Source organism: Nicotiana sylvestris, chromosome 2 (assembly GCF_000393655.2).
Source record: "Nicotiana sylvestris chromosome 2, ASM39365v2, whole genome shotgun sequence".
NCBI classification, from domain to species: domain Eukaryota; kingdom Viridiplantae; phylum Streptophyta; class Magnoliopsida; order Solanales; family Solanaceae; genus Nicotiana; species Nicotiana sylvestris.
Window position 1 is genome coordinate 184,721,834 of NC_091058.1, and position 15,753 is coordinate 184,737,586.

Genomic DNA, 15,753 nt, shown 5'->3' on the forward strand with positions numbered 1-15,753 from the left:
AAAATCATCCATAAATACTTCCACAAATCTTTCAACCATATCAGTGAAAATAGCCATCATACACCTTTGAAAAGTCGCAGGTGCATTGCAAAAACCAAATGTCATTCTTTTAAATGCATATGTCACATAGGGACATGTAAATGTGGTCTTCTCTTGGTCTTCTGGGGCTATAACAATTTGATTATATCCCGAGTAGCCATCCAAAAAATAGTAGTATTCCTGCCCGGCTAATCTATCAAGCATTTGGTCAATAAAGGGAAGGAGAAAATGGTCTTTTCGGGTGGCATTATTCAATTTTCTATAATCTATGCAAATCCTCCACCCAGTAACAGTTCTAATGGGAATCAAATCATTATTTTCATTTGTCACTACGGTCATTCCTCCTTTCTTTGGAACACATTGGACTGGACTTACCCATTTGCTATCAGATATTGGAAATACAATACCTGCATCAAGCCATTTAATCACTTCTTTTCTTACCACCTCTTTCATGTTCGGATTTAGGCGGCGTTGTTATTCTATGCTTGGCTTGTTATTCTATGCTTGGCTTGTTATTCTATGCTGGACTAATACCTCTTATGTCAGACATTGTCCACCCAATTGCTCTTTTATGCTCACGTAGTACTCTTAACAATTTCTCCTCCTGCAATTCAGACAAGTCAGCAGAAATAATAACATGTAACGTTTCAGAACTACCCAAATAAGCATAATGAAGGTGACAAAGTAAATGCTTTAATTCCAATTTGGGAGCTTCTTCAACTGAGGGCTTCAGAGGAGGACCATCTGGCTTATTTAAAGGTTCAAAGGGATTAAAACCTTTCAAACAACACAATTGCTTTTTCTAAAGAATCCTGCAAATATACACTTGAGGTAATAAGTTGTTCATCAATGTCCATGACAGATATCATAGACAATTCTTCATACTGCCGAGGAAGTTGAATTGCTTTATATACATTAAAAACAGCTTCCTCGTTGTCAACTCTCATGATCATTTTTCCTTCTCTTACTTTAATTATAGCATCACCTGTAGCCAAGAGAGGTCTTCCCAATATAATAGGAACTTTTTCATCGGCCTGAAAATCCAAGATAATGAAATCAGCCGGGAAAATAAATTTCCCAATTTTCAGTAGCACATATTCTATCACCCCTTCTAGGTAAGCTATGGACCTATCTGCTAGTTGCAACATCACCGTGGTGGGTTTTGGAGCTCCCAAACCCAATTGTTTGTACAAAGACAATGGCATCAAATTTATGCTTGCTCCCAAATCACAAAGTGCATGGCCTACATCAACATTGCCTATTCTCACAGGGATAGTAAAGCTGCCAGGGTCCTTAAGCTTTTGAGGAAGCTTATTTTGGACCCTTGAAGTGCACTCTTCAGTAAGTGCAACTGTTTCAAATTCAGTCAGTCTCCTCTTGTTAGCCACAATATCTTTTATGTACTTGGCATACTTTGGAATATCACGAATCGCATCTACCAACGGAATATTCAATTGAATCTGACTCAACATAGAGAGAAATTTGTTGAACATGCGATCATCATTCTTTTTCTGCAATCTTTGTGGAAAAGGTGGTGGTGGCCTTGGAACATTCACAGGTGCTGAAATTGTATCATCTTTCCTTACTTCCTGTGTTGCTTTGGGAATCAATTCACCCTCAGGTACAGGCTTGTCTTTTCTCTTCTTTGGAACTTCTTCTAATTCCCTTCCAGTTCTAAGTGTAATTACACTAACTTGCGGATTTTTCTCTGTATCACTTAGAAGAGCATCTGCAGGCCTAGTATTTTGATTTGCAGCTAGTTGTCCCAATTGTCTTTCAAGATTTCTAAAATCAGTTCTGAGTTGTTGGTTGTCTTGCAACAATTTCTTCAACAAATCATTTGTATTTTCTTCTACCTGCTGGGGTGGCCTTTGTGGTTGATTAAAATTTCCTTGGGGTCTATATTGATTCTGATTTGATTGATTTCCACCCCAAGAGAAATTAGGATGATTCCTCCAATTTGCATTGTAGGTGTTCCCATATTGTGCCTGTTGGTTCATCGGCCCTCTGCTTTGTTGCCCCACATAATAAATAGATTCAGGATTCGTTGGGCACATGTCACTTGTGTGATTATCGCCACACATTTCACAACAAATCTACATTTGTTGAACCTGCTGCATTGGTTATGATGGTCCCATTGTCATTCTGGTCATTTGATTTGCCAATTTTGCTAAATCTGCTCTCATGGCGGAAATGTCATCCAGTTCAAGTAACCCTGCTTTATGTTTCATTGCTCTCCTTGGTTCTCCTTCACCTTGCCAATTATGATCATTAGCAGTAAAGTTATTCAGCAGAAGTTGTATTTCACTGTATGGTTTTGCCATGCAACTACCTTCACAAGCTGAATCAAGATTCATTTTGGAAGTTTCATCTAATCCATCAACAAAAGTATGGCCCAATACTTCATCAGTTTGACAATGATGAGGACAATCCCGAAGTAGTTTCTTGTATCTTTCCCAATCTTGGCGAAGAGTTTCACCATCCCGTTGTTGAAACCCAAGAATCTGACTCCGCAAAAACTTTGTCTTTTTGGTGCGGAAAAACTTGATTAGGAATTTCTTTGCTAAATCATCCCAATTGTGGATTGAATTAGCTGGCTCTTTTTGTAACCATTCTCTAGCATCGCCCAATAATGAAAAGGGAAATAAGGTCAGCCTGACATAATCCTTGGAAACATTTGGATAATTGTAAGTATCCGTTATTTCCAAAAAATTTTGAATGTGCCTTTGTGGGTCTTCATGAGATAGACCAACATATTGCCCAGTGGACTGTATCAGCTGCACCATGTACTGTTTAAGCTCAAAGTGACCGGTGATTTCAGGCTTCACAATGGCCTGAGTCATATTAGCAAGGTTTGGCCTTGCTGTTTCTATCACCGCACGTTCTTGATTACCTGCCATCACTATTGGCTGTGTTTGAACTTGAATGTCCAACTCTCTTTCTGTTCTGTTTCTAGCTTCCCACTCCTTCCTTGTTCTATGAATTGTTCGTTTAATTTCAAGATCAAAAGGGAAGAGGTTGTTAGTGCTTCTTCTCCTCCGCATTCAAGAGAAGAGCCTGCGCAACACAAACAAAGTAGATGGAAAATTTAAGTTTTTATTAACAGCTAATAAAATCTTAAAACAGTCAAGTAGCTAATTTCAATTCCCCGACAACGGCGCCAAAAACTTGTTGGTATCAAAACACTCACGCAAGTGTACGCGATCGACAAGTAATATAGTAGTAAGTAAAGTATCGTTCCCACGAGGAATTGTGATCAACTTATCGACTGATGTAAACTCAAACAATTATCAATTCAAGCTAAATTATCACAAAATATATAAAGAACCAATTTACAATTTACTTAGTAATTGCACAATAATTCAACACAAAATTACTACACCAATTTCACAATATGTTTATAACAAGTTGGATAAATATATTCCCGGGTCATGGACTTGCTAGAAATTATGCTACTATTTTAGCTTAAAATGGATTTATTGAATTATCCGGGTTATTGATTATAGGGTTAATAATATTCATAAGAATCTTTCGAGTTCTTATGCATCTATTCAAGTTAAACTAATACCTATATGTCTATGGTATTAATATTAGCAAGAATGCATTTACAACTCCTATTTTTCAACCAAACAAGGCAATTAAGTATATGTCTATCTTAATTGCGAATTCTTCACCCGATGCCCGAGATTCAAAACTTGTTCTATTTGATTCTATATGAAACCAAGAATTTCCTTTGTCAAGTTTAATTCAAGATTCGTAAATAATATTTCACTGTTAGCTACGCAGTAAAATAATTAGAAGCATAATCAAATAAACAACCCATAATGATAAATTCAAGATCATCAATCTAAGCTTCAAATAACATAATTATCTAACATCCATGACCCAAGAATACTAGAGTTTTTAGCTACTCATAATCATACAAAAATCAACAATAAAAGTCTTAAACATAATATAAACAAACAAATAGAAGAAAGTTTAGAAGAACTCTTTGAATCCTTGCTTCAAGATTGTAATCCCCTTCTTTTCTTCACTTCAAGATTGAGTCTTCTCTTCACTTTCTCTCTCTAAAATTATTTCTTCCTCTCAAAACTGATCCCCCTAATAATGGAGCTCTTGCTTTATGTAAACTGAGTGGGATTCAGAAGGAATTCTAATTTACCCCTAAATAAAGTCTCTCCGGATAGGACACGCGCGAACTATCGCGCGAAGTATGGAGTTCGCGCGATAGTTCGCGCGCTTCTCTTGGCTTCCAGGCAGAAACACTCGCGAACTATTGCGCGAAGTTTGGAACTTCGCGCAGTAGTTCGCGCGCTTCAGTAGCTCGATTTTATCCATTTTTCCAGGCAGGGGTTGTTCTTGCTCATAAATCATTCCAATCTCCTCTTGAAAGCATCATTTAGGCTCCTCATCCTGCAATGTATACAGATCACAATTAGAGCCTATTTTTCATCAATTAACCATAATATGTCATCGGAATATAATCAAGCGGAAGCATAAACATTAGCTAAATCACCTAGATTTCGCCTATTATCATGCATGTCCAGACCAAACCCCTGTTGGGGTTATGTGCTTACTGACAAATGTCTATGTATCCCCAAATCCCTTGACCCCCCGTGTGGCTACTGATTCTGTGTGTGATCCCCTCTTGAGGTGTTTAAGTTTTGTTTACTACTACCACTGCTTTCAATCATCTCTGTTACTGATTGCTTTCAAAAAATGGAGTTGACAGTCTAGTTTTTACACAAACTCTTTTTCAAACTATTTCAAACACTCTCACATATACTCTTAGAATACTAGGTTCTGCCCCTTTTGTATGAGCCTTGCCTTGGGACCCTAGAGCTCCCTCTTAACTTGGACACATGAAAGCTGGCCTTTCCACTCTGCAGTTACTCTCTTGGTTATGCAATCTGGGTGTGAGCACTGCCCGTGATCCCTTGAGGTCCTTAAGGAACTCTAACACACCCAGATATTAGAAGGCTTTGGAACAATATTGGAATTTGTGGTGGTTTATTACATAACTCAGAGAGGAAGTCAGAATCAGGCTTCCTATGGTTGTAACTTCTTATTTTACATTTTTATTATGTAAGTCAATCATAATGGTCTGTAATAACTTGTAAACAACTCTAGGGATGGATAGTGGAAAGGGAAGGGGTGACTATGCATGCTTTATCTATTAAAAGGGGTAGAAAATATGTTATTAGGTTTATCTTCCTACTTGCACAATAGAAACCATGCTTAGGACTCATTTCATGCATTAGAGATTATGTTCCCTAGGATTTATGCTTACTATTTTCAGCATGTCCATTTCACTATCATATCACTTATAAAATCATGCGTTAATTATGTTAATAACATGAGTTTCTGCGATCATGTTCCTACTGCCATGTACACTTAAAGATCATGTTTTAGGCTAAACAACACTAACAAACATATCATTTCTGCATATTCTGGAAATCATGTTTAAACACTGTAATATTTGTGCATATAGAAATCCTGCTTAGGATTCTGCATCTTTGTACATTAGATACCATGTCTTTAGGATTTTGTTTATATTTGCTTAAGCACGCTTAGGCTAACTATGAATGCATAAAAAGGAATAAAACAATTTTACTCAGTTTTTACAATCAACTGGCAATAATTCTATGTGATGAACACCTAGAACAACATGTTTTAGGTAATAAAAATAATCTCCAAACCGTCTTAATGATTCGGAACCACTAATACATTGTTTTACACCTAGGCAAGCCTTAGGTAATAACCTGAATAAAATTGGAACTGCCTTTATTTAATTATTAACAGTTACAACCAGCATGCCGGCCTGATTCAGACTTCTTATCTGAGTCATGTAATAAATTTGGTTCTGCTTCAACAACTTAAACACCCTGCTTTAGGATTTTAAAATTCAGTTCTTAATCCTGTATGAGTCATGCTATCTATGTGCATTTTTGTGGAGGTATAACTGAGCCTTCTACTTGCTTATATGTTTCCCCTCTAGTATTTTGCCTTTAAACCTGAGGGTCTACCTAGAACCCCCCTCCTTATAGGAATAGTAGTCATAAATTCCTCTGGGACTGATAGGAAGGGATGGGTAATAGCATGCAATAAGAGTTGAGACCAATATTCGCTTAATTACCTTTGTGAGGTGGGAAAGGGTAGATATGGATATGATGACCGGTGCGCTAATACCACGTGCATCCCATCTTTTGAGGAGTGTCATACCATGTATTGCATTAATGTGATCCATATTACAAACAAACCTAGGACACCCATTTACATTCATAAGCATGTTTTAGATTGTAACTCTTTTCAAAATTTCGCATTTCAATAACTTTTTCCAAACTCTTGTGTATCTTAACTTAAATCCCCTATTATTTGAGCCCTACTTGTCTATTTGCTAATTGCACAAATTCACAAAAAACTGTCTAGCCGAAAACCACACTAGTGGATCCTGAGGGGTGCCTAACACCTTCCCCTTAGGATAATTTCAAGCCCTTACCCTATCTCTGCTTAGCAAACGTAGTTGTAGATGAACCTTATAGGTGCCCTAACGTACTCGTTAGGTGGCGACTCTTCAAAATTACAAACCCCCTTTCCCAAAAGAAAAAGAGTTGTCCCATACCAAAAATGTCAAGAACCCAATTTCTGCGAGGAAAAAATGGGCCGCGACACCAGTGCAAGAGGGAAGTTAGACAAAGGAAATAACCCAAGAGAGATTACACAGAATATGGATATGAAAATGAGCCGACGAGTAGTTAGTAGTTGATTTAGGAAAAGCCCAGTCATGACTGATACGCTCAAATTACACTTTAATAAATAGTTTAAGGCGGTCGGTGTCAAATATAATAACCCAACAAGGTTGGGGTTGAATCCCACAGGGAATAGGTGTGAAAAGGTTACTCTTATAGTGTGTTGCTCGACTAAAGTCGTATCTCTATTCGGTTAACGGTACCAAGAGAATGGTTTTATAGTAACAAGAGTATGAATTGAGTTTGTTTGGAAGTATCAACTAATTGGAATATTTATAGAGTAATTAATTGGATTAAAGAAACCAAGGTTGTGTCCCCTTTAATGGAGTGTAATGCTTATCGGTGTTAATATGATATATTTCTAATGGAAGGTTCTTTTGATATGCAAATGATGTCTAAGTGACTACCCAATATTTCCCAATAGTTGAGTAGTATTTCCTCTTTATAATTTTCCCAAATATAAAAGAGTTGCAATTTAGAACCATCAATATATGCCAAGTAAAACCCACTTATTCCTAAGCGATTGATATTTACTTCTACCAAATTCTAACCCACTTTCCCAAGCAAAGCAAGAATTTAATGGTACTTGTTAATGTTTACAACCACCAACAATAAATAAAGAATGAGAAGTAAATAAATATCAACCAACAATTATATATATATTCAATGTTAAACACCCATTAGCATAACACCCATTTAGGGTCCACAACCTTAGTATTTAAAGTTAGCTACTCATACTATAATACAAAAACCAAAGAGTATTTAATGTCATAAAAGCTTACAAAGTAGAGAATCTTCACCCAAAAGCTTCCAAAAGTGAGGAATATTAATGTCTTGGAATGTGGTTCAAAGACTAGACAAGATGAGCCCACAAAAACATCATAAAACTATTTATAGTGGACTCAAAATCGGGATAGAAAATGGACAAAAATGCCCTTTCAGGTCTGATATGCGATCGCATTCTTGTCGCAGAGAACGCATGCGGTTCGCATCTTGAACATCCTCATCGCAGACTGGAATCCTAGTTTACATTCTTCGCATTCCAATTATGCGGATCGCATTGCAGAAATGCGATCGTATTTTGCATCGCATCTTCGTCCTTCAGTGACCTTCATGGTTGGTTTGCGGTTCACTATGCGGTTCACATGTTGGTTCTGCAGTCGCATAATAGACCGCATTCTTGACTTGAGATTCAACCCAGTTCTCTGCTTTTGTCTGCGATTTGACGTGCATTTTGCGGCTCGCATGTTGGTTCTACGGTCGCATAATGGACCACATTCTTGACTTGAGATTTAACCTAGATCTCTGCTTTTGTCTGCGATTTGATGTGCATTCTGCGGCTCGCATGTCTGATCTGCGATCGCATAGTGTATCGCAGACCAGCATTTTTGCTACATTTTACTCTTTTCTTGTCTTATTGCTTCCATTTCCATGTTCTTGGGTTCTCAGTCCTTATGTACTGTAGAAACAACAAAACTACATAAGTAACGGAGATAATTACATTAAAACAAGCTAAAATCTAAGCAATTAGTATTGAAATGTGCCGAAATTCTCCGGCACATCAACACCCCCAACTTAAACTCTTGCTTGTTCCTCAAGCAACTAAAACAAACTTAGCCTATTCTAGACTTTATTTACAAAACATGAAACGATAATGACTACGGGTGGTGTTCATTGCTAGTACTTCAAGCATGCATCTATAATTGTTTTACCCTTCCTGAACTGATAGTATATACAAGGAAAACTAATCAACTTGTGAACCTTGAGCCTCAGACATTGCGACAAAATGTTACCCTCAGCTGAGTGCAATTGCATTTGACTCAAAAGCTCAACTTTTGTTTAACTCCACAGTTCATGTACCCTCACTAGAAAGAAGGTCCCAAAATCACAATATTTACAAGGACAACAAAAAGGGACAGTTTACAAATACACTCACTCTCAGAAAGAACTTACATTTCATACCATAAGCTTGCCCTTATTTTAATTCACCGCTTATTCAAGAATGTTCGGTTGGAGGTCTCATAAGGACTTTTTAAGCTTGTAATGTAGGTTTCGGGAAGGGTTGGATAGACATTTGGGTACAAGTGACTTCACCCTCCTTGAACACTACTCACAATTTTCCATTTTTTTTACTTTGCTTCTTTTCAAACCCTCATAGCCTCATTTGCGTCTAGTTTCCAATATAGAACCACCTTACATACCTCTTCTAATTTTATTCAAGGCTCCATACTTTATATACATACACATATTTTCTCTTTTTTTTTATCTAAAACAAACACTTTTGAGGCATGTGGTCCTAACTCAACGTACAACCTTACCAATCTCCACTGCGACACCACCCCCAACTTAGGCTTTTAGCCTCGTTCTCAATGTTCAAGGAAGGACAGGTTCAAGAGAGGGGATTATTTTACAAAAAAAAAAAGAGGTTTGTAATGAGTTGGCCAAAGAAAAGGCTTAAAGGCTCAAATTGGGTACTAGTGATATTATTTATGTATAGGTCGGCTTGAAAGGCTACAGAGGTCTAGAAAATAAGACAAAGAATGCCTAAGATCATCCCTCCAACCAAACATACTATCATTAGCATTGAAAAACCAACCGGGCAAGTTCTAGATGATAGAAGTAAACACGAGAGTTATATACACACAGTGAACTCACACACACATGGTACACGACTGTTTCATTCACATAATTTGATGCTTTCGAGTCAACACTTGGCAACTCAAGGCTTTCATCATAGACACATGTATAACTCTAGGCCACCATAGAGTCACAGAGCGAGCCTCAAGTTCACAAAGTTGATCACAAAGACTAATTCCCTTAAGAAAGTTGTCAATCTATCCATCATCGGGAAAAGTCGACAAAAATAATATTTTTTATATGTGGAAGGGTATATGCTATGTACAGACACACATGCTTGATACTAGGCAATTACACCAAACCGGTCAAAATGATTCATTCTACGATCCTGGTTCTACTATTACACCCTTGGAAAAGTACCGGGAGAAGAAAAACCAAGAGGAATTGATTCCTAATCACTATCTACTTGTTTTTGTTGTTTTTCTTTTATATGGACAACGGTATCATATTTACACAACGCTATTATGAACACAAAACAAACACTAATACTAACATCATCACGAATTTCATAACACAACTCATGTACCGAAGTCATACTAATATATACAGAACACAAAATACACAAAAGTACAAGAGTCTGATTGTAACATAAAGATATGCATATGTACAACAGTTTCCAATATCACAAAAATATCTACAATGCTACCCTTCACCCCCAACTAAAAGCATGCATTTTCCCCAATGCATAAAAACAGAGAGATAAGTTTAAGGGGGCTCCCTGAGGCACACTAAGTGCTATGGGAGTCAGTAGCTGGCTGAGTACTGGAAGGGTCACCCTCGGATGTGGAAGCTGGAACCGATGAGAGCTCGGTCTGAGGAGTGACCTCTCCTGATGGAGTAATGCTCTCAGGCTGGTCCACAGCAGGAGTTGAAGCTGGAGCTGGAGCTGGTGCTGGAGCCTGTGAGCTGCTACTCTCGCCCACTGATGGCGGGGTGACTGATGGAGCTATAGGGCTGGCCATGTCTACTAGAGACCGCTGGATCGCTGTCTACATATCTACTTGTTCCACTTCTACAATAGCAGCCTCCTCAATAATAGCATCCTCGACAGAGGCATCCACAATCTGCTTTCCTTTATCCTAAGGGCCATCATCGCTTGAATATCCAGAACTTTCCTCATCCTCGCTCCCATCTTCCTCCTCATCTTCTGATTTACCAGAACCTCCGGACTCCTCTCCAGAATGGATCACAATATGGGTTGGAGGGGCTTTAGGCTGGGAAGCTCCGACAGTAGGAGGGGCAGTATCAGTCATCAATGCAGTGAAGTCAAGACCTAAGTCCGGAGGTGTTGTGCCTGTCACGTGATCACCATCTGTGGGAAGGAGGGATGATAGATCGAACTCCAAGTTCTGCATCTTTTGGAGCTCGGTCTTCATAGAAGCAACCTCCTTCTTGAGTCCAGGCAACCCACTAACTTCACCCTGCTCTATCTTCTCCACCCTGAACTCAAGTTGTTGTAGACGATCCTCATATTTTGATTGTTGCTGTTGGAGGGCCATCACTGAGGATTGCATGGGCGTCAGGGCTTGTTTGATTAGATTTGGCAATGTATTCAAAAGCTGATCTACTTTGGCATCGGTATGCTGAGCCAGTAGACCAAGCTTCGAGATAGCAGGAATGGTGATGGCAGGCTGGACAGTGGTGGACTGAGAAGCAGGCTCGAAAGTGGAAGTGGGGGCCACTGTAACCTGAGGAGTCACTGGTGTCTGGGAGTCACTGGGCTCTAGATCAATCGGATCTTGGACCTGAACCTGTGATAGGGCAGCAACAAAAGTGATATGAGAGATATCCATGATATGTGTGATATCAATATCCCTCGTTTCCTTTTCAGTTTTATCAGTTGGCAGGATGGGAACTTTCACAGCTTTACATAGAGTTGTGATCAGGCAAGGGAAAGGAAGTGAAGTTGCATGCTGCATTGCTCGAATCCCTATTTCTTGGAAGATCAACGCTCCCATATCTATCTTGATACCAGTCATGATGCAAGCAATCAGAAAGGCCTTCTTGATGGCTATTTCAGTTTCATTTTGAGTTGGTACCAACCGAGAAGTGACAAAACTGAGCTAGTATCGACCCTCTCTCGTGAAATCTTCCTTATATATCTTGTGCTGAGGATCGACCCAAGCGGGAGTCCCTTTTGCTATCACTGAGGCAATCCATCCACATTCATTCTCCTTATTTTTGAATTTTTCAGTGTACTCAGTTGTGCCTGCTCTCTATCCTTTGACGTAGAACGCATTAAGGGCTTCAATGTTGCAGAAAACAGTCTTTCCCCGGACAAGCACTTGGTCAGTGAAAACTTTGTTGCGTTTGTGGTATTTCGTCCTGGAGGCCCCATAAGATGCATAGAATTCCCTCACAAGGGACTCATTGTACTCCGTGGGTGGCTCAGTGAAGTTCTCCCATCCTCGTGTTTTTATGTTTACCAGGATATGGGGGTATTTGTCTTTGAGCCCGTTCAAGCTCAATTGTTTCTCACCCAGGATTTTGCGCTTTGTGAGCCTTTTTCTAAATACCTCCCTGGACCCATCAACCCCAAATCGGAGCTGGAAATCTTTACCTCGTTTCCTTCTCTCTTCAGCCTCTATATTGATTGAGGGCCTGAGCTCCTCCGCCTCAGACTGGGAGGGGCTCGGCATGTTGTCCTCTATCCGAGATCACTTACTGGTGCAAGCCCGCTTTGATGAGCGTCTCTTTTGACCCGTATCTGCACAATGGTGAAGAGTGAGTGACATCATTAACAATTCGGAGAAGATACAGACGAATCAAAAGCAAGAAAGAAAATGTGATCTGGTCTGCGATCGCAAAACCATAATGCGGACCGCAAACTTGTCGCAGATCTTGTAGTATCAACTGGTGTTCTCATTCTGTGGTGAGTTATGCGGTCGCATAACCACTATGCAAACCGCATAACCATCGCAGAATTGACATGACTATATGGTTCAAAACTGAAATCTCGGTATCACTCTGTGGTGAATTTGCGGTCCGCATGTCAAATCTGCGATCGCAAAGACACCGCATTTCATCATCTTCTTCTGAAGATTTAGGGTTTAGTTGTGTGGCCTAAATGCGGACCGCATTTTCACAATGCAGGCCGCAGATACCTTCTTCTACATAGGTCACCCAAGCTTTCAACAATGGCGGTCCTATTTTATTCTACCCCGTACCCCAAATTATTTTCAACCCAAAAGCATCTACACTACAGAGAAGCAACTACACAAGCATCTAAACACATTTTTGCACAGGATTTAAACGAAAAATCTCTGAACCTACAGTGGAAATCAAAGATAAAACGAGGGAGAAATGGGTACATACCAGCAGAGTTTGATGATTGGGAAATTGAGTGTGACAAATGGAGTCCTTTGGTTGCACACAATTTGAGCTTGATTTGGTTCGAAGTCCGTTCGTGTTCTTCCCTTTTTTTCGTTTTTTTTTGTTTTGTTTTAAGTGAGTGAGAGACAAGAGGGTTATGCGAACTTACCTTGTCGATTATGCGATGGATAGGACACCGCATAACACACAGTGCGACCGCATGTGAATTATGCGATGAGATTAAGGACCAAGCTGAAGGGAGGCAAATGCGGTGCAAAATGCGGTTGCATAAATTAAATGCGGACTGCATAATGCACCACCTCACCGCATTTTCAACCACAATTTTAACCCAAATCTCTGCTTAGGTTTGCGATCAGAGTGCGGTCCGCATAGCTAAAATGCGACCGCATTTGTGCAACAGAATTCACTTATTGGTTTTTCTTCCACTTTTTATGCATTCGTACCAATTGTTGTGATATTTTGAACCCCCTGCACTCTGACACACACTTTAAATTGTTCAAATAAATCTATCTATCAAAAACTAAAAATTCATGGAACAAAAGAGTGTTACCACACATGGGTTGCCTCCCATGAAGCGCTTGATTTAACATCGCGGCACGACGAAGTTGATGTTCCTTTCGTTTCACGCAATGGTCGGGCATGGACCATCTTTGAGAGCTAGTTGCTCCACCAAATGTTTTTCTCCATCAGTGCCCAAGTAGTGCTTGATGAGTTGGCCATTTACCTTGAATGTCTGAGACCCATCTGATTCTAATTCCACAGCTCCATAAGGAGAGGCATTGACCACTTTGAATGGACCAGACCATTTTGATTTAATCTTGCCCGGAAACAATTTGAGCCTTGAGTTGTGTTAACCTCAAATTTGCAGCTTCAGCCCAATCTAAGTTCAGCCTTTTCAACGCCCACATAGCTTTGTGTTCCAATTCCACGGGTAGATGACATGATTTACCAAAGACTAGCCGATAAGGAGAAGTACCAATGGGGGTTTTGTAGGTCGTGCGGTATGCCCACAATGCATCATCTAGCTTCCTTGACCAGTCAGTCCTATTTGCTTTCACAGTTTTTGCTAGAATGCTCTTGATCTCCTGGTTGGAAACTGCAACTTGACCACTTGACTGCGGATGATAAGGTGTGTCCACCTTGTGCTTTACGCCATACTTCTCAAGCAACCCTGAGAATGCCTTGTTACAAAAATGAGATCCACCGTCACTAAGGATGGCTCTAGGAGTGCCAAACCGAGTGAATATGTTTTTTTTCAAGAAGGCGGTCACACTCCTTGCCTCATTGTTTGGTAAGGCAACTGCTTCAACCCATTTGGACACGTAGTCCACAGCTACCAAGATGTATTTCATCCCACAAGAACTTACAAAGGGGCCCATCAATTCGATTCCTCACACATCAAAGATCTTTATCTCCATCACAAAGTGCATCGGCATTTCATGCCTCTTGGAGATTGAACCTTGTCGTTGACATTGGTTGTAAGCCTTGACCATTTGATTGGCATCATGGTAGATGGAAAGCCAATAATACCCATATTCAAGAACTTTAGCCTCCGTCCGATTTCCTCCATGATGACCCCAACCGGTGAGTCATGGCATGCCTTGAGAATTGGCATAACCTCTTCTTCGGGAACACACCTTCTGATAATATTGTCAGCACAAACAAGGAACAAGTATGGTTCCTCCCAATAGTATTGTCGGCAGTCTCTCAAAAACGTTTTTCTTTGATAAGATGCCAATCCGTCCGGGATAAGGTCACTAACCAAGTAGTTAGCAATATCGGTATACCAAGGAGAAAAAGTGCTAGATAATGCCAATATGTGCTCATCAGGGAATACATCGTTGATTTCAAGATCTCCCTGTGGTCTCCCTACTTCCTCAAGCCTTGACAAATGATCCACCACTTGATTTTGAGTTCCCTTGTGATCTTTGACTTCGAAGTCAAATTCTTGCAACAATAAGACCCATCGAATTAATTGAGGCTTTGCATCCTTCTTTGCCATGAGATATCGAAGAGCCACATGATCAGTGTATACCACCACCTTGGACCCCAACAAATAAGCCCGGAATTTTTCAAAAGCATACACCATAGCAAGAAGCTCTTTCTCAGTTACCGTGTAGTTCATTTGTGCCCCATTGAGAGTTTTACTTGCATAGTACACTGGGTGGAGAACTTTGTTGTGACGTTGGCCAAGCATTTGGCTACACCACTGGTGTCACACATGAGCTCGAAAGGAAGTGACCAATCGGGTGTGACAATAATGGGTGTCATGGTGAGCCTTTGCTTTAACTCCTCAAAAGCTTTAAGACAGTTCTCATCAAACACAAACTTGGCATCCTTTTCGAGGAGTTTGCACATGGGGTTAGCAATCTTGGAGAAGTCCTTGATGAAGCGCCTATAAAACCCGGCATGCCCTAGAAAACTTCTAACACCTTTCACGGAGGTCGGTGGAGGAAGCTTAGAAATAATCTCAATCTTTGCCCGGTCGACTTCAATACCATGCTTTGAAATTGTGTGCCCAAGCACAATGCCTTCGTCAACCATGAAGTGACACTTCTCCCAATTTAGCACAAGGTTGGTCTCTTCGCATCACTTAAGCACTTGTCTAAGATTGTTAAGACAGTGCCCAAACGAATCACCAACCACCGAGAAATCATCCATGAAGACTTCAAGAAAGTCCTCAACCATGTCGGAGAAGATGGACAACATACACCTTTGGAAAGTGGCCGGAGCATTGCACAAGCCAAATGGCATCCGGCTAAAAGCAAAAGTGCCATACGGGCAAGTGAACATAGTTTTCTCTTGATCTTCCAAAGCGATGTTGATTTGATTGTAGCCAAAGTAACCATCAAGGAAATAATAAAATGACCTCCCCGCTAGCCGATCAAGCATTTGATCAATAAAAGGCATAGGGAAGTGGTCCTTGCAAGTAGCACTGTTAAGTTTCCGATAGTCCATACAAACTCGCCATCCGATCACAATTCGCATTGGAATG

The 15,753-nt window shown here is 40.1% G+C and overlaps 1 protein-coding gene across 1 annotated transcript; it reads right to left on the minus strand.

Annotated features, from left to right (window-relative positions):
• Window positions 1-14,879: 14,879 nt before the first annotated feature.
• LOC138886055 (uncharacterized mitochondrial protein AtMg00860-like) lies at window positions 14,880-15,302 on the minus strand. The gene has a single exon (XM_070167081.1). The coding sequence runs from the start codon at window positions 15,300-15,302 to the stop codon at window positions 14,880-14,882; it is 423 nt and encodes a 140-aa protein (XP_070023182.1).
• Window positions 15,303-15,753: the final 451 nt, after the last annotated feature.

Coding starts and splice junctions, on each gene's coding strand:
- LOC138886055 (XM_070167081.1), bottom strand. CDS start 15,302: ATGGTTGACGAAGGCATTGTGCTTGGGCACACAATTTCAAAGCATGGT.